Below are 23650 nucleotides of genomic sequence, written 5' to 3'. Positions count from 1 at the left end.
TTTCCCATCAGGTAAGCTAGTCAGTCATAGAAGAAGTAAACTTAAGTCTTTTAAGTTTAAATCCTTCATCTGTGATTGTGACAGTTTGGATCTTACTTAAGATTGGAGTCTCTTCTTGTTCTGGAACTGAAATGTTCAAAGAGAAATACTGAGTAACTCATAATTAAAGCCACAGTAAAATCAGGCAAACGCCCGTTGGCTTTGTTAACGTGGAAGACGTCGCAGTGTAATTTTCAACTGGATAATCTTCAGTATCCATACATGGTAGGTGATGGTCATTTATAGGCCCCTTTTATGTAATTCCTTTCACACAGGGACTCCAACAAAAGCCCCATAACAAAAAGCCCCCTTTCTTTTTAACGCGGTTTGTTTCTTTCCTCGATGGTGTGTGATTTCACACAGCAAGCTGGTCAAACAATCAACACAATGTCAATGAGTGGTCCCGCCTGAGGTCATTTACCCCTCGGCTCTGTTCCTGCTCCGCTGGCTTGCACTTACACAGAGACGCTCTTAACTCTGTTACCACCTTCAATGGCAGAACGACAGCGACACATCATTTTGCACAAAATAGTGATGCCCAGAATTTTATTTAATTTATTTATTCATTTTAAAATGCAACAGCGTTGTCCAGAAGCTGGATTTGTAAAATTGGTAGCTATCAACATAAGACACTGTTTGTAATTATACAGACGATGGTCGTGTTTAATGATTCATATCATTAGAAAACATCAACAATGATATAACAACCTGCTGAATCTCACTATACAGTCTTGTTTTCTGCTGTAGCGTGAGCACATCACTGCACTTTATTTATGAATGTGAATTGCTAATGTAGAAAAAGTTGCCTGGGAGCATAAATTGTGAGATGGCAGGTTTGTCGTTGGCGGGCATATGACGTGACTTACATTTTTACGAAGGGGTCAGAGTAGCCGTTGGAGTCCATGGCGGCCAGATGGGCGCAGCGTATGATCCCAACCAACAGGCAACCCTTTTCTGTATTATAGCACAGTGACACCAGGATGGCGGCCGCGCTGGGGACGCAACAAGCACCAGTGTCAGACACAAAACCTGTTTACTGCTTGACAATTTCCCCCTGTGGTGGATATGCACAGTGGGGAATCCTGCAGCAGGGTCAAAAACACTTTTATATCACAGCAACAGAAACAAAACATTCGAATAAGACTCAGAAATATATTGCCCCCCCCCAATACAAAAACAGAAAGGTCACATATAAAATGCAAATAAAAAAAACAGGGGCAAATGTTTTGTCTTTTCTGTTCCTTGTTTTCGACATGCGTTGCTGACGCCCAAATAAAAATGAGCTGATATTATTCATGTGGTGGTAAAACTGGTACAATGTCTTTATCTTAATATTTTAACATTTCACACATTCTTAATGTTCCTTGTTAAAGAGACTTAGGGAAAGTTGTAATATAAAATAAATATATCACATCCTGTTTTTTGGAAATGGAGTTTGGAAACCTTTTCCCGATTTGTGACGCAATATTTGTCTCCACATTGCAAATTGAAGCTTATAATTAGGTGTCTTATCTGAACCTGACAAAATGACACAGTTTCCTTCTGGTTTTAATCTATCTCCAGGTTCAACCATAAACTGAGTCTAATCAGGGACCAAAACCTATTAGACCGTGACTCAAAAAATCACAAGGAGACACCAGATAACGGTCTACAGAGGGGGAAAGAAAAACAGTTCATGAACTGTTGCCATACATGTGCATGTGAGTAATAGTCCTACAAAGTCAATACAACCGAAGACACTTACACTGATTAAAAAGGTCCAATTAAATGTTGTTTTTATTCAGACGCAATAGATGACAGATTGGCAGGGGAAGTGTGTACAGAAATGTGTACTGAAATTACAGTGAGGTTTTGGACAAACATAAAAATAAACCGAATAATAGGAGTGACAATGTCACTGATGATGAAGGTGATGAAGGTATTACCTCCTCCTCTGCCACAACCGCCCCCTGCTCCACTGTTTGATTGTTGGTTTCCTTATTCTGCAACGAGAGAGAGAGAGAGAGAGAGAGAGAGAGAGAGAGAGATGAGAGAGGAGAGAGAGAGAGAGAGAGAGAGAGAGAGGAGAGAGAGAGAGAGAGAGAGAGAGAGAGAGAGAGATGAATGGCAGGGCAGATCATGGTTATAGCCAACAGCACCTCCAGGTGAATATCTATTTCACAATGTAGAGCAGCGTTTGGAATTGATGACTGACAGCATGCACAGTTGAAATGGGACACATTTTGATCTATATGTTCACAGAAACCCGTCTCATATGTGTAACATGGCTTCACCTACACACACAAGTGACATACACACCTGTGCAATTCTCTCCAGGCCCATATTGTAGCGTTTGTTTTCGCCCTCTTTCAGTTTCTTCAGAGCCACCCTCACCTCGCCGATGAATTCATTCCGCCCGAGTCTGTCCATGTCACACACACACAGTCTGCATACATGAAAACACACACACACACACACACACGCACAAACACAGATAGGGAAGACAAGCTTGTGATCCAGTAAAAGTTTCAGATGAGCCCCAACGCTGCTCAACTCCACTCATTATTGTGAAACTAGTGTACGCTGTGCCAAATATATCCAAGTGCATAAGAGACAGTCAATTAGCCCCGTCCATTTGCAACACAAGCCGAGTGCTTCGTGACTTCTCATGAGCAGCCCCAACCAATGAGGAGAATTGGTGGGAACGAGTGTTTCCAGTCATGTATTCAGACGCTCATTTGAAATAATTGAAAAAAGCGAGAAAAAACAAATTGTTTAAATTCAACAAGAACACTTTCTCTTCTGCATTTCCCAGAGCTGTGAGAATTTATTGATTTCATGATGTATGCTGAAAGATGAAACTTGTAACACTTCTATCGAAGCATTCTTTTGAAGAAAGAAGGATACAAATTGCTTATATGATATTTCCACATTAAGGATAGTGGACATGATTCCCCCGTAAGATTTATTGGTTCAACAGTCGGGTTTTTTTAATATACAAATGGCTTCCCTGCAGCAGTTCACTGCATTATTGATGGCTGTGAAGGTATTTTCATTAGCGTTGGTCAATAGGATGACAGCAGTCTGAGCTCACCCTCTGTTTTTCTCACTGTTAACTGTTCATTAGTAATGCTCCATGTTGGTGCTGTTATTTTGAATAATGCCAAAAGTGTACATTATGCTTACTAAATTAAATCCGATTAAATTAAATCAAAAATAATGCTGCTTATTAAACAGTCACATTTGACCAACAACAGAATGATGTAAATGAAATGCAATATTTAACAAAAAAGCCTGTATGACAAAAGACGACAAGACAAGACAAAACTATTTCAATTACAAAGATATTCGAAATGCATGATTGAAAAACCAGCCTAACTGTCTCCTTAAAGTCTCAACAATCACTTGGCTGTCTCATATCAATTGCAACAAAAAAATAATTCAACAAGACACGAAACAAACATTGTCGATAAGTTGTGCAATTCTTGCAGTTTCTTGTTGCCGTAATTTTGATAATGAATAAATAAACAGCAGAGTGATGAGGGATGAGAGTTGAGATGGGAGGCACAGAGCTCACTTCAACTGTATTTGGTGACCTTTTAAATTGATTATGCATGTCAATAAAAATATTTCTGCATGAGACATCAGAGGGTCTCTCAGGGCTCCCTCCACTCATTCCAGATTTTCTACACATTATTGTCGCACGCAACCTCAAGCAGTCTACAAAACTGTCTGTTTTCTACTTTGTATTTCCCTTTAGTTGCACTCCTGATTTAATAAGACCCAACTGAATCAATATCTTCTACACTGCAGCCTCTGAAAAATGATTTCTACCACAAAGCGTGCTTATTCCAACTGATGGGGATGTTTGATGGAGGGTGAGTTTTCCATCAGCTGCAGCTGAGTCTTCACAGGACATCACCTGCTCCGATACTCTCCCCCGTTCTCAGATAATCCCAGATGGACTGTCACTGCTTGGTTTCCTCCTTGCTCCTCAGCTTCTCTCTCTCATTCTCTCTCTCTCTCTCTCTCTCTCTCTCTCTCTCTCTCTCGGCAAACACACCTTCCCCCTCTTCCTGTTCTCTTCCCGTCCCTCTGACATTTGGACATTTGACATGCTGGTTCCAGTCTTTTAGTCATAACTGATGAGTATCTCTAGCAGGAGCTTGAGAACAGCTCTGACTCATGACCACAGCTGTCAGATGATTTATGTCCCTTTGCTCTGTCATACATGTGGGGTGTCCGTGATGAGAGGGAGGTTGCAGTTAGATGTGACACCAATTCTAGCCAAAGTTTCAGCATCCTCTGGAGAAATATGCTCCGTCGCTTTTCTCCCACTCATTCCACCACAGTTTTAGGGCTTAAAAATGTTTTTTAAAATAAAATAAAAAAAACGTTGGTGGGGTCTGTTCAACCTGTGGTGCCAAATTCCGCAGATTTATAGACAAAATTAAACTTGTGACTCACATTATAGTTTTGCACCAATAGAAATAAATACAAGGAGGAAGACTGCTAAAGGAAGTCACTTTTGACGACGACGACAACAACAACAACAACATTACTGTCAAATTTATATAATGTATTTTTGTATTGTAGAAGCAGTCAAATGTTGACAGAGCAGTAAGCAGTAAATTTAAAAAAAATTTCCCTACTGTGTAACACAACATAGCATTAGTGATTGAACATTAGTAATTTGAAATAACACAAATTATTATGTGTCTCCCAGTGGAAACTGCTTAGTGGAGCAGTGGTGAGTGCTTTCACCTCAAAACGAAAAGGTTGTGGGATGAAATACACACATTCTGTGTGGAGTTTACGTGTTTTCCCAATGTCTGCATAGGCTTCATGCCACGCTACAAAATCATGCATGTGAGGTTAATTGGTGAATGTGTGTGTGTGTGTGTGTGTGTGTGTGTGTGTGTGTGTGTGTGTGTGTGTGTGTGTGTGTGTTTGTGTGTGTGTGTGTGTGTGTGTGTGTGTGTGTGTGTGTGTGTGTGTGTGTGTGTGTGTGTGTGTGTGTGTGTGTGTGTGTGTGTGTGTGTGTGTGGACTGGTGTCCTCTCCATGGTGTGCCCTGCCCTTGCCTCTAGTTAGTTGGGATCGGCTCCAGCTCCCCGTAACCCTGGATAGGATATAAGCGAAATAGAAGATGGATGGATGGACTCTAAATAGCACCAACTTCTCTCTTGATGAATTCAAAGTTTAATATGTCTCATCCTGGAAGAGTTTTCCGGCTGTCGAACATAAAGCAATTCAATCCATCTTTTATGCCGCATCATCAAATTCATGGCTCCGTCGCACTTGAGTCGATTCCAGCTTATTGTTATTGACAAAGGCTGGGTACACGCTGGCCAGGTCACCAGCCCGTCGCAGGCAAACACAGAGACAATCACACTCACTCACATGTACGCCTACGAGTAATTTACTGCCATCAATACGGCTCAAATACATACTTTTGAACAATTGGGCGACCCAGGGAAAAGCCTGGAAAACGTACCAACTCTGCACAGAAAAGCCTGTCCTGGACTTGAACCCACAAGATTCTCATCACGAGACAAGAGTGCAAAGAACTACGACACCGTGCAGCCGATGGAACTGAATATTACAAAGAGCGTTTGTAAAATGTGTCTGGATTTACTGTCTGTGTGTGTTGAAGGAGTTGCTTGTTGAGCCGAACTGCTAAACATTTTCTGTCACCATTGTGGAAAAGACAATAAGGCTCATCTATCCATCAATCGTCAGTACAGTATAGGGTGGCAGAAAGCTGGCAAAATATGGAGCATTTGATAATGGAGCATTGTCTCCAAACTCAACTGAAAAACTGTGTTGTTATTTTGGTTCATCGCTTCCAAGAAGAATGAAGAATAGCTTTTTTTACATTTTTAAATAAATACTTTTTTTCTTTAACACAGTAACTTATATTCACAAAACTCTGAGAGACGAGGTTTTTCCTCCTTGCCCTAATACTTAAACATTGCTTAGTTATACAAGTCATATTACTATCTTTATTTATGAAGCACTTTAAAACAAGCAATACATGTCACATTGGGAACAAACATATTCAAACCTCATCTTGGAATTTGCAGGTTTTGCCAAAACTTTGAAATCTGCCTCGAACCAGTATGTATTTGGTTCTCAATATTTCACACTCAGCAAGTTCTACCTGCTGTGGTCCGCCTCACTCGTGATGGTGGCTTCCTGGCTCATTCCATGCAGCACTCGGTCACCCTGTTTTTGGCCCTTCAGGCCCGGCAGAGCTTGGAGTTTGAGTGCTTTGGCTCAATGATGGATTTCACCGAATGCATACCAGATGGGATGCCCTGTCACAGCATGTTGTGGAAGCCATGCTGGTTATGTGTTTTCTTGGAATCTGAATAAATCTTCAACAGTGTCGCCAGTGAAATGCCCACACACATAACACATCCTCCCACTCAGTGCTTCATAGTGGGAACCACACACGTAGATACCATCCGTTCACCTTCTGCGTCGCGCAAAGATGCTGCGATTACAGATTTTCACAGGTCTTATGTTTCGACCTTGTATTCCTCAGCAGTTCTTGCATTTCTCTACTTTATCCTGATCTGCGTCAGAAGTGTGTGTGTTCTTTACACCAAACTGAATATATAGAAGCCTGATTCAGCCTTTCCAGCAGATTGTTTAGTTGAGCTCTGGTACCCACTGATGGCTGTTTTAATTTGAGAATTTAAATGTAGTCATATGTCACAACATGCAGTAAAAATATCTATATCACTCCGCATGCTTTTCCCACTTTCCTGACTACATCTCACCTCAGGCATCTGCCAGCCACCCCCAGTGTCTCCTTCTATACGGCACCCAATCAAATCCTAGATTTGTTCCTATCGCCCCACAGCCGAGGACAGAGGGAGTCTATTATGTAGCCCGACAGAGGGACAGAAGGATATAGGAAAAGAATTAGATACTAGACCTGGCACTGTCATCATGTTTGTACTTTGATACACACATACAAGCAGCCACTCACATCCACTATACTTGCAGTATATATATATATATATCTCACCACAACACCTCAACATGTTGCTATGACTGATGTTCTCTTTCAGTCGCAAGGGTCTTTAACTTGAGTTTCTCCACTGGACACACACGTCACTGTATGTCTCACCTCCACCGCATTGTGCAATTAAACTGACATAAAAGAGGGATGTGATTAACATTATGGTCGTCACTAACGTTGTGCTGTCACTCTGGAACTTTTCACATTGAGTCAACCTGCTGTACCTGTGAGATCATTTTGGTGCTGATCTCACATCAAACGAACCACACGAGGAAGGTGAATAGTCTACGCTACACCTCTTCCTGCTCGACGTCGTCTTGACAAATCAGTGGTGACAGCTCACAATACCATTCCAGGCATTAGCACACCTTCGCTGGAAATTTCCTCGGCTTTCCTTCAAACACAGCGTGACAGATATCACTCTGAGAGTAAATAACTTGCCCAGAAGGACGTTTTTTGGAGTGTATTCCAGTTCAGTGGACTGTTCACTCTTGACCACGACACCTCTGGCGGATTTGCTGGACTAATTAAAAGATTAACTGGAATGAAGCCAACCGTGAAGTCTGGATTGAAGACATTAGTTATTAGTTTACTCAGCTGGTTCGGTCTTAATAACAGAATGGACCTCCAGTGGCCTCCAGAGATAAAAACTGCACACTGAAGCATTGAGTCGTCACAGACAGAATATAAAGAAATGAATGCTGTTCGGACTTAGGGAAGTTTTGTGGGTTTTTTTGTGTTTTTGTTATCCTGAGCCATTTCATAACTGACTCTGTAGTTATCCTGTTTAGTATTTTTGCCTTAGCATAATGGATTTATATAATCATTAATGGACAAAATGACACAAACCCACCACTTTACAAACTGCAGAGCTTTTATCAGGTCCATTTGTCCTCCAGTACAAAGAGCAATGCACACAAATGCACTTGACATCAAAGATTTTTTTTATTTTTTTTTTATTTTTTGGCTGCATTCTAGCTTTTAGTATCTGAGGAAAGTAGACAAACCAAACAGTGAACAAACAAAAAAAGATACAAATGTGACATAAGGAAGGTTCATTGAATTAAACTAAATTTTTGATAAATTTGCAACGTGATTTTTTTTTCTATCTGCATTAAAACATTATTATAATAATTACCACTGAGCATATTTCATTCTTTATGCAGTAGGTTTTCGAATTATAAAACCCACCATTCATGTACGAGATTCAGATCGACCAAGAAATGTTCCAAACGTCACTCATTTGTTATAAAAGCTTTCAACTAATAAAACTCACAGTGACTCACATTAAAAACCACAATGTATTTGTAGTGACAGACTTCTGTCCATTTTATATATTGCTCAATAGCATCACAGGATGCTGGAGGAGATCACAGCTGACTATGGGTGGTGGCTGGTACACGTCTGTGCGGCACTATGTCTTGTATTTTACAAACAAAACAAAATTAGAAATATATATTGATGTCATTACACATGAGCTGATTTATTTCCTCTAGTCAGCAGTCTGCTGTAAAGTGTCCCTATTTGATTCCCACCAGATCCATATTAGCTGCCAATCAATACGAGCAATCACATGCTATGGCAGTGGCATAAAGTGCCTCTTTTCAGTCCAGACAGACAGAATAATGTTTGGTTTCTTGTTTTTTTCCCTTCAAGCTTGAACATTTCTGTTTGTGGAAAAAAAAAAGCTTTTTGGCTTTGTGGTATTTTCTTTCACTGTGTCCACAGCAGCCAGTATTTTATGATGTGATCTATGGGATGCACAGGAGACATCAGTACAACTAAAGATCTGATGCATAAATTAGCTCTGAAGCTCATTTGAGACCATAAAGAAACAATACAACTAACCAGTCATGAGACAATCAATGACTATCTCATCAGATCTAAGATATTCACATCATAACGTGTTTAAGAGCCTCTTGTAAATCAGATGCTAGATCTCAAGGACCTGTAATTTAAATAATCCTCATTGCAAATCCATTCTTTATGTCCCTTGAATAACAGGAAGAAAAGTCTGAATGCCAAACTGCAAAATTGCTTCAAACTATCATTTGGTCCATTAATCTACTGGTCAGAGCAATGTGGCTGTCAGGCAGTCGAGCACCACGCAATATTTTTTACTTTTTGAACAGCTCAATGTATTTGCGAAGATGCTTTTAGTGAAAAGGTTTGTCCTGTGAAGCTGTTTTTATCCTATGTTTATATTGTGTGTATTTATATGTAAAGCATTGACATGCAACACTATGTCCAAAACAAATGAATCCCAGAGAAACGCTACTCTACTCTACTCACATGAAGCAAGCTTTAGGCAGTTGAGGGGAGAGACTGGTCCATCTGAACATCATTCTGAGTTCGTACGCTCTGCGTTCTGGATGACTTTGTTATTCTCTGCTTCAGCTGTTAATTTATTTGATTTATGAGTATCACGAATTCCTCATCGAGAGTAACCTCAGGCCCATCCTCATTTTTAGAAATGTCATTAAAAGTCTCGATATCAAAGGAAATGCAGCTAAGAACATAAGCCGGGCTTGAGACGCGCCTTGTATCTGTGGCACTAAGCTGTTCTGGTATTCTTCTTCATCATTTTGCCCACATTCAGTCGGGAAACAGTTAAATAACAGTATGATCCTCAGAAAAAGAAAGTAACTGCATGGTTATGTTGTCACTGATGTCTGGTCCCTGAGCATTCAATGAATGATTCAAAATATTAACGGTTATAAATTTGAGTTGCACTTTGAATTGGTTTACAGTGCAAACAGGAGGCGTGCAGTAATTATACAATTATCATTTACATCTAGAATTTTCTTTTCTGTTTTAGGAGCTTTCTGGTTGTTGTGTAGCAGCCTGCCTCCATCTTCACTCTTATTAGTCACATAAGTCTTTTTTTTTTGGCTGTGTCATGCAGCTGTTTTTCAATTAAGACATTTGATTACCCACTGTACGCAATCTGTTCAGCACCAACTGGTAAACTGAGATAGTTTTTAGCTACTTGGTAATCAGCCATGGTTAAAAGCGACCTCAAAAGTTCCTAAAATCTCCAAATAAAGATAAACAATGGAAAGAAAAATGGCACTGAATCAAAAAAGTGGCCTTGATGATGGGATAATATTGTGGCCCTGGTGTGATAGTTTTGATGGCTTTAGCTAGGACAATGTCTCACAGTAGGTCCAGCTTTTCAGTGCCAATAATTCATTTGGAATAATCCTGATCCCCAGAGTAGGAAGCCCCCTCAGATAGAGCCGATTCTTTGGCTGTTGATTTGAGGTTGGATTTATGCCAGTTTTCAAAGTGTGGAAAGATGATTGCCCCCTCACAGAACTTGAAACATATTGCACGCCATCTGCATACCCCTAAAGTTCATACTTAGTCTCATTCTCAAGTAGTACGTTTTGGTTCAGAGCTGGACCTTTTTTTGCACTACATTGTACTAATATTGCAGGTGCCTGTGTGACTGTCTCTCTGTGATGACCTGTCTAGTGTGAGCCTGGCCTTCAATGCAGTCAGCTGGGTCTCCACAACCACGAGTCGGAAAAAGTATCAATGAAGGATGAATGGATGCATGGAAGAGAAATGCTCAAGCATGTGTCATTATGTGAATGGAATATAGCCATTGTTAAAACGCCTGAAAACAAACATCAATATGTTCGTTGTTCCCAGAGGAAATTCAATTCTTTGAAACTACAATATGTTGTCAGTCTGACTGCAGCGTGGCCCAGATCAACAGTGAACCTTTGCACCGTCCGGACCTTCAGGCAGGTCTACAGAGAGGCTGAGTTTGGGAAGAGTCCTCCTGCTCAGCAGCGCAAAATCACAGGGATCAAAGACTACAGCCCCCCCTCCTCTGCACACTGCGGGGACCAGCAGAGCAGGATACAGCAAGGCACAACCCAATGAGTAAACATCTCTCTGGGAATCCCTCTCCAGCTTTCCGTTCACTGACTGCTTGCCGCTGTCTGCGGAGCAACGAAAACAAGGTCTGTTTGGTGGAGGTGTCGTGATGGAGCCTGAGAAACATCCAGACAGAGTTTAAGCAGATTTTCTTCCTCCCCGTCTACGTCTATAGCATTTTGTGCTCATTCTCCCTGCTGTCAGGGAGCGTCTCATTCACTCTGGCTCATTGGATGTCTTACATATTTCTCACTGTCCTCATTCTTTCGTCTTCTGCGCTCCCTTTGAGTAAACGCCTCCCCATCACTCCTTTTTTTTTTTTCTCTCTCAGCTAAGTGAATTTACTCATTCATCACTTCATCCATGGCACCAGTTCTCCCTCATTGCCACATTCTCTCTTTTTCCGTCAATTGACCCCTGGATTCTTTCCATCCTTCGACTCTGTCATCTTACTCACTCTTGGCCTCCCCAGTTTCCTTTTCGACACCCGCTTATCTGTCACTCGACATCATTCACGCTCTCCCTCCTGCTCTCTTTGTTGATCTTGGCAGGCACCTCTCTCTCGCTCTCTCTCTGTCTCTTCATCCCTTGCTCAAAATTGGTCACACTCCACCTCCTCCTCATCCTCATTTTGGCTACCCAGAGCCCCCACGCTGGTTTGTGACTGCGGGCTGTGTCCTTGAATGGAGGTCAGGTGGGTATTCCTTTGTATTTAAGGAATGTCTCTTTCCTCTGATGTTTGCGTGGTACACATATATGTAATGGGAGGGGGAGTAAATGTTATTTCTGACTGTGTGTGAGTGTGTTTGGAAAAAGATCAAGTGTGGAGTTAGCGTGTGTGTGTGTGTGTATGCGTACAGAGACGGGGCCACACATATTCTTTGCTGCCAGTGATTGCCCTTGACATACACACACGGGGAGAAGCACACACCTGACCGCCTGCATTTGTGTGTGAGGTGTAGACGAGATTTGTGTGTGTGCATACATCTGTGTCGTATTTCCCGAGGACAAACAATACCATCCAAGCTTATTATGTTTGGGCTGAGTTAACTGATGTTGATTGCGCGTTCGCAAAAAAAAAACAAAAAAACGACACAGACACACACCGAAGTCTGTCTCTGCATCAACTTCCACATGCAGGATGACATGAGTGCATCAGTTTTTGGGCCAAGATGGCTACGTTTGACCTGAATCACTCTGCATTGAGGAAAGGAAGGGGGCGGAGACTCGCATCACAGCCAACACCTGAGCAGCAACTGCAGCTGCAGCAAGTAGAACAGTTAGCTTGTTGCCCGGCCGCAATAATGCATTACAAGAACCAAATAAGCCCACTGGGATCCATAGGCTGCAATTGGCAGCTCATTGGAGGGTTGGAAGTATTCGTTCTTCATTTGCTGCATGTGATAATAGTCACCTGGCCGTGTGGGGAGGACCACTAATGTATAGTCAGAGGTAAAACCAGAGCTGAACGCCTACCTGAGCGTTTTGGTGGTCATGTCAGCCGCAGTGATGCCATGATAGATCAGTGTTTCATTCCACACAGGATTCAGAGTATTCTTCAGGGTTTTTGTGCGTAGCTTGTTTGCCTGCAGGGGAGAAGGGAAAGACATATGAATAGAACGCCATGGGAAAGGAAGTGATCCAAAGAATAAAAGAGGTGCAAGGGATGCTTAAAGGACGAGGCAGCGGTTTTGTCTGATCAGAATCAACAAAAGAGAATAAAAGATCATGAAAATGGAACAAAACCAAGTGATGGGAGATCAAGAAAAAAGACAGAGACAGAGAGAGAGAAAGAGTGGGGAAAACATCATTTATCTTTGTCCCAAAGGAATTCACAGACATCTGCTGCCTACTTTATGGAAGAGAGTGAGAGGACGAAAGGTTTTCCCCTCATCGCACCTGTTTGCCTGTTTCTTTCTCTGCTTCTCTGCACAGTGAAATGGTGCTTCAGCAGTAGCTAGACCTCTCTAACAAGCACAGTGTTTCAAGCACATGAAAACACAGCATCCAATTAGACCACACCACACAATCAACATGAAAAATTTAAATGCGTTCCAGGAGAATAAATGCCCACAAGCCCCTAATGGCTTCACAATCACCATCCATAAATAAAGTTTGCTCCCACTTGATGCCTCATTCCCCACATTTGCCTTGAGGGTGTATTCATTTCTTTTTAATTTTTCATTTCTGATTATATTATTGGTGATGTTTATACACTACTGAAAGTGGGACTGGATCCAAGTAAAATTTTACTGACTCTTGAGACATAATGTCTGTGCATAGAGTCAATCCGCTGGCTCCTAAACTGAAGTTCGACAAACATTTCACTCAATGCAGAGTTTCAAACAGACAAAAGCATAACTAATCTTCTGTTCTGAGCTGCAGGAGTGGATATCACTGGAGAAAAGAATTTACTTGTGGGCTCTAAATGCACTTTTAACTGCTTACTTCAGTTTCATTTTCCATGAGCTTCTTGGTATTTTGCATTTAAAGAGTAAAGGATGAGCTGTCTATATGTATATATACTGGAATAATGCAAGCAATGGAAAAATTAGGTTAATACAATGTCTTTCTAAAACATATCAGGAAATTTGCATCAATCTGTAATTAGTATAAACCTTTGTAACCGAGGTCTTACACATACTGTAGGTCATTCCTTTATATAAAAAGGAAAGGAAATATATTGCCATCCAGACACACCAGCAATTGCACCCTGCAATCTCCCATAAAAATGAGCAATACCATTTCAGTGCGTGACACAGGGACCATAGTTTATGTTATGTCAATGAACATCGACTGCTGCCATAAATATTTCCTCAACAATAAAATATGAGATGTTCAGCATCTCTCACAAATGCAACATCTACCCATGCTTTCTAATGTTTGCTACATCATTAAGCCTTCTGAATTAGTGGTTTGCGCATATATGCAATTAATTCATATCAAGCTTCATTTGTTCTGTGTGCAGGGTTTTGTACATGATGTTGTTTCTAAAGGCTACTAGAGTAAAGGATGAGCAGCCTCGTGTGTGAATTTCTGTGTCAATGAACTGCTGCTTATTTTCCAAACCTTTAAGCTCAAGCCTCAACTCCTTTTCTTTAACTTTCTCTGCTGTCAGGCTCCTGCTACAGTGCCTCGGGGCCTGAACCCTCTCTGCCATCCTCTATCTCTGGTTCTGTCCTCACATCACATTGTTCTGCCTCTCTTCTTTCTCCCTCTCCTCCCATCCCAGTCCTTCTTTATTCCTTTTCTTCTGCAAGAAACTTGTGGCTTATCAACAAGAGTCAGCCCTCCAGAGTGCAGCCCATCGAGGGAGCTCCTGTTTTCACTTGATGTCATTTGTTTGATTCTCTAATGTGCAGCGGGAGCCGTGCAGAAGCACAGTCACGAGTCGCGTTGCACAGCTGCATGTGTGCCGGTGGAGCTCCTCAGAACAACTACATCTCAAGTGATCATGACTCCCTTTTAACTCAATGAGCTTAGTGTCCATAAACATTCAAAACACCAGTCCCCCAGTGGTGCCTTCTGTTACGCCCTCCTTCCATTTCCGTCCTTTTATAGCACTGCTTTTGATTCTGTTTCTAAATGTTTTATCTCTACAGCTTTCCATCTGTCCGCCACACTCTTCCTCCTTTCTCTCCATCTGCCTGCATGAATCCTTTTACTTATTTCACTCTCCCTCTTACTCGATCTGGACTTCCCAGAGCTTTGAGAACAGAGGCCGACCGGGAGTGAATTTACTATGCACCTCGGTTAAGAACAAGCAGATGAAAATACCAATGACCACCACAGTGGCAGCAAGAAGAGCTGTGTCTGTGTATGTCTGTGCGTGAAGAAGAGAGGGGGAGAGCGAGGCAGTTATCAAGAGGAAGGGAGGGAGATCCTCTATGGTGCTGTGACTAAATCCTTAGCATGTGTCTGCATATTGACAAGGTCATGTGCTGTATGCGTAGCAATGTGTGTTTGACATCACAAGACGGCCAGCTTGACCGTATTGTGGTAGAGTGCATGTGCTTGTGTGTGTGTGTGTGTGTGTGTGTGTGTGTGTGTGTGTGTGTGTGTGTGTGTGTGTGTGTGTGTGTGTGTGTGTGTGTGGGTGTGTGAGGGGGGGGGAGTACTGTGTGGGACAGGTACTCCGGTCTTCAGTGTTCTTTAAACCTTCAATCTGGATTACTCATCACAGACTCTGAATGTGGACCAGGGCTGATGTGCGTCAGCCCTGTTCACGTACTGACGTGGACACTCCCACTTTTTAAATAACGTGCCCCCCCCCACCCCTCTCTGTCTGGTATGCACAGACACACATGCACACCTCACCACATCCTATACCACCCCTTCTCCACCCCCCCCACCCCCCATCAACACTTGCCTGTTGACGTGAGCCGTGTAACAATCCTCCCTGTTTCCATGACAACCACCTGCTGCTGTCCTCCCCTCATCTGTCTCTCCCTCCCCTCCCTTTCTCCACTCCCTCCCCACCATCCCCTTTTTTCCTCCCTCTCAGTTGTCTCCCTTTTCGCTACACACTGTTGGTATTTCAAGGTCAAAGAGGGTCACGAGCAGATAGTGAGATAGAGACAGAGATAGTGGTGGCAAGTAGGGAAAAGAGAGTGATAACATTGGGAGAGAAGACATTCAGAGGAAGCGTGAAGGACAAAAAAAAAAAATGCTCCAGACATTGTTATTGTTAGCACTTGGACCTCAGACATTTGCCTCGTTCAACTTGTCTCACCTTCGCGCCCCACGGTGCACTTGTCATAACCTCATTTTTGTGTCAACCTCCAGCCAAAATGGCCGACAACAGGTTGCATTATGCCGCAGCTCAGGGGTTGCTGTTATGGTGCCCCTTATCTTTCCTGGCGCTTGAACTGAAAACAAGACAAGAGCGGTGCAGCAGACTAGAACATGTTTGTGCTCGATAAAGCGGAGCACGGGACGGGCCACATTAAACACTAACAAACTAAAATGCTTCCTGCTCACCCGCTTGAAACGACACATGAAATTAGCCTGCTGCCACTTAACACTTTTTTTTGTGCTGTGACCTTTACAATAATTTTACCTACAAAAACATATTGACTGCTTCACAAAGTTAATATGATAAAGTTCCCTATTTTAAACTTTTGACTAAATTATCTTATTTCACAAAATTTCACTGTGGTATGTGGAAAATTAATGAAGGTATGTCGGTGTCTGGGACGGTCCAGTGTAGTAGCAAGTTTCAATAATTGCCACTGAGGTGAGGTTGAGGCTTTGACCTTGCTTGCTCCAGGGAGCAGATGAAGCTTGACGTATGGATCGGCCAGTCCATTGGAGTCCATGGCTTTCAGTCCCTGTGGATGCAAGCACACATATACGCACGTGCACACACACACACACACACACACACACACACACACACACACACACACACACACACACACACACACACACACACACACACACACACACACACACACACACACACACACACACACAAACACACACATATGTAAGGTCAAAGGTGACGTCATCATGCCCTCAAACAATTCACACAACTGACAGGGTCAGAGAAAGACAGCGACAGACCTCTTCTACTGTAGTTACATCTGAATCGTGCTCCTGGGTGTTATTTTCTATTCCAGTGTTTCCTACCCTCCGCGACTTCTTTGTGTTGTCCTCAAGGGAACTGTTCAGCCAGATTTACATAATTAACATCATGTGACAGTATGCGATATGTAATGCACAACTTGTGTCCTTGTGTGATAGCCAGATCACAATGTGTCTGTAAATGCAACCTTGCAAGATTATCAACAGTTCTTTCAGGGACAAATTTGTCGTCAAACGACAAGCTGCCAGAAAAAGTGTAGCCGACCAGCGTTACTGAAATTTCTCGAAAGACGCTATTTGGACATCTTGTGTGAAACATAAATTCTTGACACAACTATTGTTTTCACCAGGGGGGGGGGCTTCACAGGGATCTGTGCGACAAAATAGGCAAACGGTGAGACAGTCTGTTTAAATGGAGACAACATTAAATTTGCATGTACCTTTGCCTTGTGAATAGTACAATGAAGACAGTTGTTATCTTGATCAAAGAGGAGAGTGAACTCCAGCGTTCCCAGGTAGGCTGAAAAAAACAACAACACACACACCACAGTAGTTACTGGTAAAATGCACAGCAACACTCAGTGACACAAAAACACTCAAAAGCTCTGAGTCATATTTGCAGCACATGGCCTCTTAAAAGCATGATGCTGTCGAATATGAATTGATCTGTCTTGTTTGATTACTGTTTGGGAATGAGCAGAACCTAGAGTTCCACTATTGCAGTGCTGTGCAATAAATCATCACAGCAGCAGTCACATAAAGTGGGAGTGACAAACACTTGGGGAAAATGCTTGGATCCACAATACAAGCTCGTATTCTGGTTCAAAAAAAAAAAAGTGCAGAGACTCAAATTGAGCAAAACAAGAAGTCATATTGAAAATGTTTTCAAAGCAGGCACATCTTTTCTCAGTCTGCCCAGAGTTTGAGACTTGCCACAAGCTTGAGGATTAACTAGAACTCTTCCACCTTAAACTCTGTCCTCAAAACTCACTGTCATCATCATCAGAGTCAACCACCTCCTCCCTGTCTCCCTCATTCTCCCCTCTCCTTTCCCCATCCTTGTATCCTCCGCCCGTTTCCCCGTTGAACGTCTCCTCCTTCAGGATCTTCTTCTCCCTGGGAGGTGGTGGCGTGCAGGGGTAGTCATGGAATCGAGGAAAGAAGTCTGAGATCTGTGGGATGGGGAGGATGGGCCCCGGGCACACGTTAATGGCAAAGTGCTCCTGCATAGAGATCTTGACAGGCGAGGGTGGGGGCAGAGCGGTGGAGTGGGGCGTCGCCGAGGGGGAGGAGGCGGACGAGGAAGGGGTGGAGGTGGACGAAGCGGGGATGGCCAGGTGGGAGGTGGAGGGCGGTGGGGGAGGCTTGGAGACACTCATGTGGACTGTCAGATGGGGCTGTGGGATGAGAGAACGACACGAGTGCCGTGAGAATAAAGATGGGGGGCAAAGAAACAAACAGTCACATCACCAGCTTCCTGTGAGTCTCCACTTTCTGTGAGTTTATGCAGCTGCAGCAGCGGGGGTCAATACTTTTCAAGGAGAGACAACCCTGGGAGTAGGTATAAATGCATAAGACTTCTGAAACAATCTGGAAGACGTGAAAATATGTCTGATGCAATCTTCACTTGTCCAAACCAAAATAGACTTTGCCAGAACCTTTGGCACTTCGAGCGTGACTCACACATTGTGTCAGCGCACCAAGTCTGTGCTCTGAATGAATATTCAAATGTGGTACTAAAAAGTATGAACAAGTGATGTCGCTTGTGTATCTGCACTTCACTCTAATCCGTCTCTTATCGCACTCTCTCACTCCTCTCTCTCTTTCATCTGCAGGTCCCTTGAGCAATATTTACATAATACTATTTGAAGCCTTTCTCAGTCCCGAGCATATTTGTCACTAAATGAAGTGTAGTTATCGTTACCAAACTCTGTCTTCGTTAAGCCCAATGATATCATTTCCTATTTTCCAATCAGTGACTATAAGACAGACCACAGATGTCCTCCTCTTTTGTGGTTCCACTGTGCTGCAAGTGCCTGGAAGTAGTTTGATTTTAGTGGTGCGAGAAGGAAACTCCAAACAAAAAGGTGGTATTCCGCCCTTTTGTTTTTTATGGCACTGTCCCAGATTAAACTATAACAGATATAAACAACAGGTTATGAATTAAACTGATTTGATCATTTACTAAAACTGATTGTAGAAAAAGGAACATCATGACAAAGCAGCATGGTAACTTTCTAACTCATCGCCACAGCTCATAATGTTGCAACAACAGAGCACTGGCTTCATGCAGCACTGTGATTTATTTTCTGTATTTATAAAAGTTTTGACTCCAATTCCTTACTTGTGTCATTTTAGATTGACTCATTAATAAAAAATAATATTGTGCATTACTCACATCTCAATCCAGCAGCATTAAACTGTTTAATTTGTCTGTCAGTTGCTTCCATTTGGAACAAAATTATGCAGAGTAGAGCTGAAGGTTCAAAAACAACTCTTTAAATCATTAAGTTTTTAAATGACATGAGGATTGATACTTTGCCTACAAAGTGATTGAAGCCCTCAGTTCATCATGAAAACAACAGCTTATTATTAATGGGCATATAGATAAATAGATGTATTCTTTAATCCTTGGTTATATAAGAGTTAACTCTCATGTTCTCATTTAGCATGATCCATTTTTGCAGGAATCCTCTCCAGGAGATTTGTATGAATGAGCTTCAATCCCTCTTCCCTGAATACATATTTACCATGAGGTTAGTCTTCAAATTGTAAATGTTTCAATGGTATATACGAGCACCAAAAAAACAGCAACACATCAGAACATATAAGTGCTGAAAACCATGCTGGTGCTTCACTTGCTTCTTCTCAGTATTCCTATTTCTCATCTCTAATGCATAGAAAAAACTCTTCACACGTCCTCAGACGTATATGCGTATGCACTGGGGTAATCTTTTAATGCGCTGCCATCCATATTAACACAGAATTAGTCTTAACTCTAAGTAAGGTCTTCCTCTACATTTCCCAGATCACACCCCAATCATCCTTACCATACTAAGTTGGAGTAGAGCTCCTCTCTCTCACTCACACAATACATAGACGCACAAGCACACGTACGCACGCATACATGCACATGCACGTGCACACGTGTTAAGCCTCAAACACAGATGAAGATACCGAACTGCTGGTTCCCATCATCGATACCTACTCTCACTCGCTCATTCCACTCTTATGTAAGAACCAAATTGACTGCTCCGGTTTCCACGTACAAACGGTCACTTTCAGCATGTTGCTGACAAACTCATCCACTCTCACTCTTTCCATGTACCGGGACACCATCATGCGAGAACATGTGCATGCACACACACGCGCACACACACGCATGCACGCACGCACGCACGCACGCACGCACACACACACACATACACACACACACACTTACAAGCAGTCTCACTCACATGCATAAATATAGCCATCCACAAAAACGTACCCAGGGACAGTCTTCATCTGTGCCAGCACTCCATCTTGCCTGCTCTCACATCCTCTGTCTCTCACACACTGTGGAGCATGCAGACCAGCTTTGAGTCAATATATCCCTCTGTTCACTCTCTCTCTCGCTCTCTATCCCTCTCTCGCTCTCTCTCTCTCTCTCCCTCTCTCTCTCTCTCTTTCTTTCCCTCTCTGTTCATGGTTTGCCCTCCTCTTCTCTCCCCTCCTCCATCCCTCCCTCTTTCCCTTCCCCTTTAGTTGTGACGTATCCAGTTAAAATCCCCATAAGTCGTTTTCAGACTGTGCACATATAGTAGCGTCACTGAGTTTCTCAGCAGTGGAGAGATTTAAGGAAACCCAGACGAAAAAAAAAGAGGGTAATGGTAGGGGTTTTCAGTGTGTCCGGGGGGCAGTGAAACGCGAGACAGGAGAGAGAGAGAGAGAGAGAGAGAGAGAGAGAGAGAGAGTGACAGACCAACAAGCAGAGCAAGACAGAGAGACAGATGAGGAGACAAACCAACATTGAAGAGACAAACACGAGGCGTCACCAGCAAAGACAAATGCACACTGAAAAGGGACGTATAGCCAGTGCTTTGGGAGGAAATTAGACGTGGAAACACAAAAACGCACACAATAGGAAATATTGCTCTGGGACGTTAAAAAAAAAAAAAAAAAAAGAGGAAGAAAGAAATCACCAGCTGAAGGACAGAAAAAGGAAATTAAATTCAACATGTTGACTGAGCTGAACAGAGCACACTGCCAACCATTAAATCACGCTGCCAGATTACTTTGTGTTGGCTATTACAACGGCCAATATTAGGCGAGCATATGCGTGTGTCTGCAAGTGTGCATGTGTGGTTGGATTTGTCCGCATGCGTCCAACTGTAGCAGCTCTCGCAGAAACGTCTGCCACCTGCCACAGCCATAAAATGAATCAAATACCAACAGCAGTTGTTACATGTCAGCACTGCAAATCACTGCCGCATAAAGAAAATTAGATGAAATAGTGTTGAACCTGAATTGACTGTCTGGGTTCGTTTCTTTTTGGAATTAACATTTTATATTTGTCTTATTGTTTCATGACCTTTCCTTGTCACATTTAAATAAGACTGGCTTAATGAGCGTGAGGGACGGCAACTGATTATACACTTGATCAAGTTAGATCCATTCTTTCATTGCTGACAGTACTTTTATAAATCAATTTGGGATTCAGCTTCTTTTCACTTTTATAACAGATTATTTATAAGAGGTTTACAGGGGATCTAGACCTTTTTCACTCGTCTATTAATTCCAAACACAATCTACACTGCAGGGTTTTACGGTGAAAATATCCTAATCCGTAAACAACTTTTAAGCAAATGTTCACACATCGCATAAAACAGTGAATGTTTTTTTTTGCACTAAGCAAATTATTGGGTGATCATACTTTGTGACCTCAGTCAAGAAATCTTCAAAGATGTTCAAGGGGAATGGTCAATGTAAAACATACCGGACCTGATGGAATATGAAAAACTCCCCCAATTTTGGTAACAGGGTCACACAATTCGAGTCAGGCTAGGGGCTTTTATGTGTGGAGATTCAGACTGCATATATTGCCTGTGTGTGTCTGTGTGTGTGTGTTTTTTCTCCAGGTACTGTGTTTCGCTTCAACAGTCCAAAAACATGCCTTAGTGGTTATCTGGTCACTTTGCATTGCCTGACGGTGCTCTGTGTTTGCTTCAGTGAGCTCTTCAAGGTGTACTTACACTTTGCAGAGAGTTTGCTGGGATTGACTCTCGTGTCCCGCTATCCTAAAGTTGATGGATTAAAATATCCAAACATCTCTAATGGAGATCACGATAAAGAACTATAACTGTTCCTTTTGTCAGATAAAGCCACAGACTGCCTTTGACCAAAGCATATAACAGATATAGACTGGGGAAAAAAAAGACTTAATTATCTAAGAAAGTCACTTATCAAGTAGACTGGCTGATGTTAAAGATGGACAACGCATCACTGCTTCCTCTGGGAAATTAAGACATGAGTAATACCTGTCGTCTTCGGCTGATGATGATGATCATCTGGTTTTCTCTGGTGTCGGGGTTTAATGTCAAGTCGTGTTGGCTATTCATCCCAGCAGGCACTGTGTATGTTTAGTGTTGAGATCAAATAGAATAATACTCACAGTTATTATTTGAATTCGTTCAGTTCCTCAGGGCTCGGCCTTTCTTAAGCATGGAAAAAAAAGACCAAAGAATTTATCAGTCTAGTCACTTTTATAAAAATAATCTAAACTACTGACTTGGAACTGTGATTAATAATTAAACTAATAATTATAACCACAAAGGTTGAAGGATTTCGAATTCCACAAGAAGAGGTTGGCATTAAGAATAACAACTATCTGAATAAACTGGAAAAACAATACACAAGAATGTTACATGAGAGCTTCCTTATGTAGAGTATGACAGTCCAGTGTGTACAAATATGGCAGGAGGTTTTGTGTGTGGGTCTTGGTGCCTGTTAGAGGATTGTTAGTCAGCATGCAGCCCTCTGCCTGTGTGACTCTGAAGTAACATCTACTAACTAACCACTAATAAAACTAGAACGGGCAATCGGTAGAGTGCATACCTTTGCCAACGCCACATTTCATTGTGGAACCAAGTTGTCATTACTAGCATTTTAGCAGTTAGCTCATATCGAGCTGGGGGCACGCAGATAAACCACTCCCTGAGTCAATGTCCTCACACCGGTGTTTCTGGATACTTGTCGAACCGAGATATGAACCACGACCTCTGGAGAGGAGTGAGCAATTTGCTTGCAGGCGGCTAACGGCGGCGTCCTCGCTGGAGCCCTGACTGACGGCTCACCGTGGACCTCCGGTGTGTCTACGGAGGAAATTTCTAATCAAGTCAATTGGTCCTTGGATAATGACAAATTTGCATGGAAATGTCATGCAATTTGGGTCAGTAGTTTTTTTTTTCTGAATAGTTGGTAAATTTCATACCTCCAATAAAAAAATGAACAAATAAACAAATACATGTGGCCAAAAACATGACCTTCTCCCCCAACTTTCGTTGGCGACTGGAACTGAGCACACAAACACACAAAATACATCAGATTAAGAGTTGTACAATCAAGCAAATCATTGCTTTACTTACCCATGTTTGTTTTTAAATTGTGCTCACGTTTGCCCATGAAAGAGGGAATCCTCAGTGTGCAGCACTTAGATCGACTTAGATTAGTGATCTGGGCTAGAAAGGAGGTTTTAAACATTTGGTGCAGTCGTGTCTGTCTCCTGGTGCAGGATGGAAGACTCCTGGTTGCTTCTGGTTCTGCACTTTGTGTCCATTTCTCCTCCGGGCCTGGCTGGCCGAAGCTCCATGCAGAGAGCTGGAGTCAGAAACAGAGATCCTGAATGAAGTGTCCTGGAAAGAGTTTGGTAAAAGAGAGCCATGGAATCTGTGATCTGTGGGTTTTTTTGACCAGTCATTTGATGTTGCATATTGATCAGATTCCACACGTGGTTAAATCTCCAGTCGCACATCTGTACATCATCGGAGTCCACTGCAATCACACAGCTAATCACTTTCTGTTTCATGTCATCAAATAACGAATTAAAACTCAATTGACAGAAACAACAATGCTTGCAATGCAGGCG

General features: G+C 42.4%; 1 protein-coding gene across 1 annotated transcript in view; it reads right to left on the bottom strand.

Annotated features, from left to right (window-relative positions):
• The window catches only part of doc2g (double C2-like domains, gamma), a 35427-nt gene extending 15285 nt beyond the window's left edge, over positions 1-20142 (bottom strand). Inside the window, 9 exon segments of the mRNA XM_080521174.1 lie at positions 906-1021; positions 1023-1031; positions 1965-2021; positions 2338-2464; positions 12415-12524; positions 16194-16268; positions 16965-17044; positions 17516-17921; positions 20015-20142. Coding sequence (XP_080377300.1) covers positions 906-1021; positions 1023-1031; positions 1965-2021; positions 2338-2464; positions 12415-12524; positions 16194-16268; positions 16965-17044; positions 17516-17903 — 962 coding nt within the window. The 5' untranslated portion in view covers positions 17904-17921; positions 20015-20142.
• Between the last annotated feature and the right edge of the window lie 3508 nt (positions 20143-23650).

Source organism: Blennius ocellaris, assembly GCF_963422515.1.
Source record: "Blennius ocellaris genome assembly, chromosome: 3".
In the NCBI taxonomy this organism is placed as follows: Eukaryota; Metazoa; Chordata; class Actinopteri; order Blenniiformes; family Blenniidae; genus Blennius; species Blennius ocellaris.
Note: the sequence above shows the minus strand (reverse complement) of the source record. Positions and strands in the feature narration are given on the sequence as shown.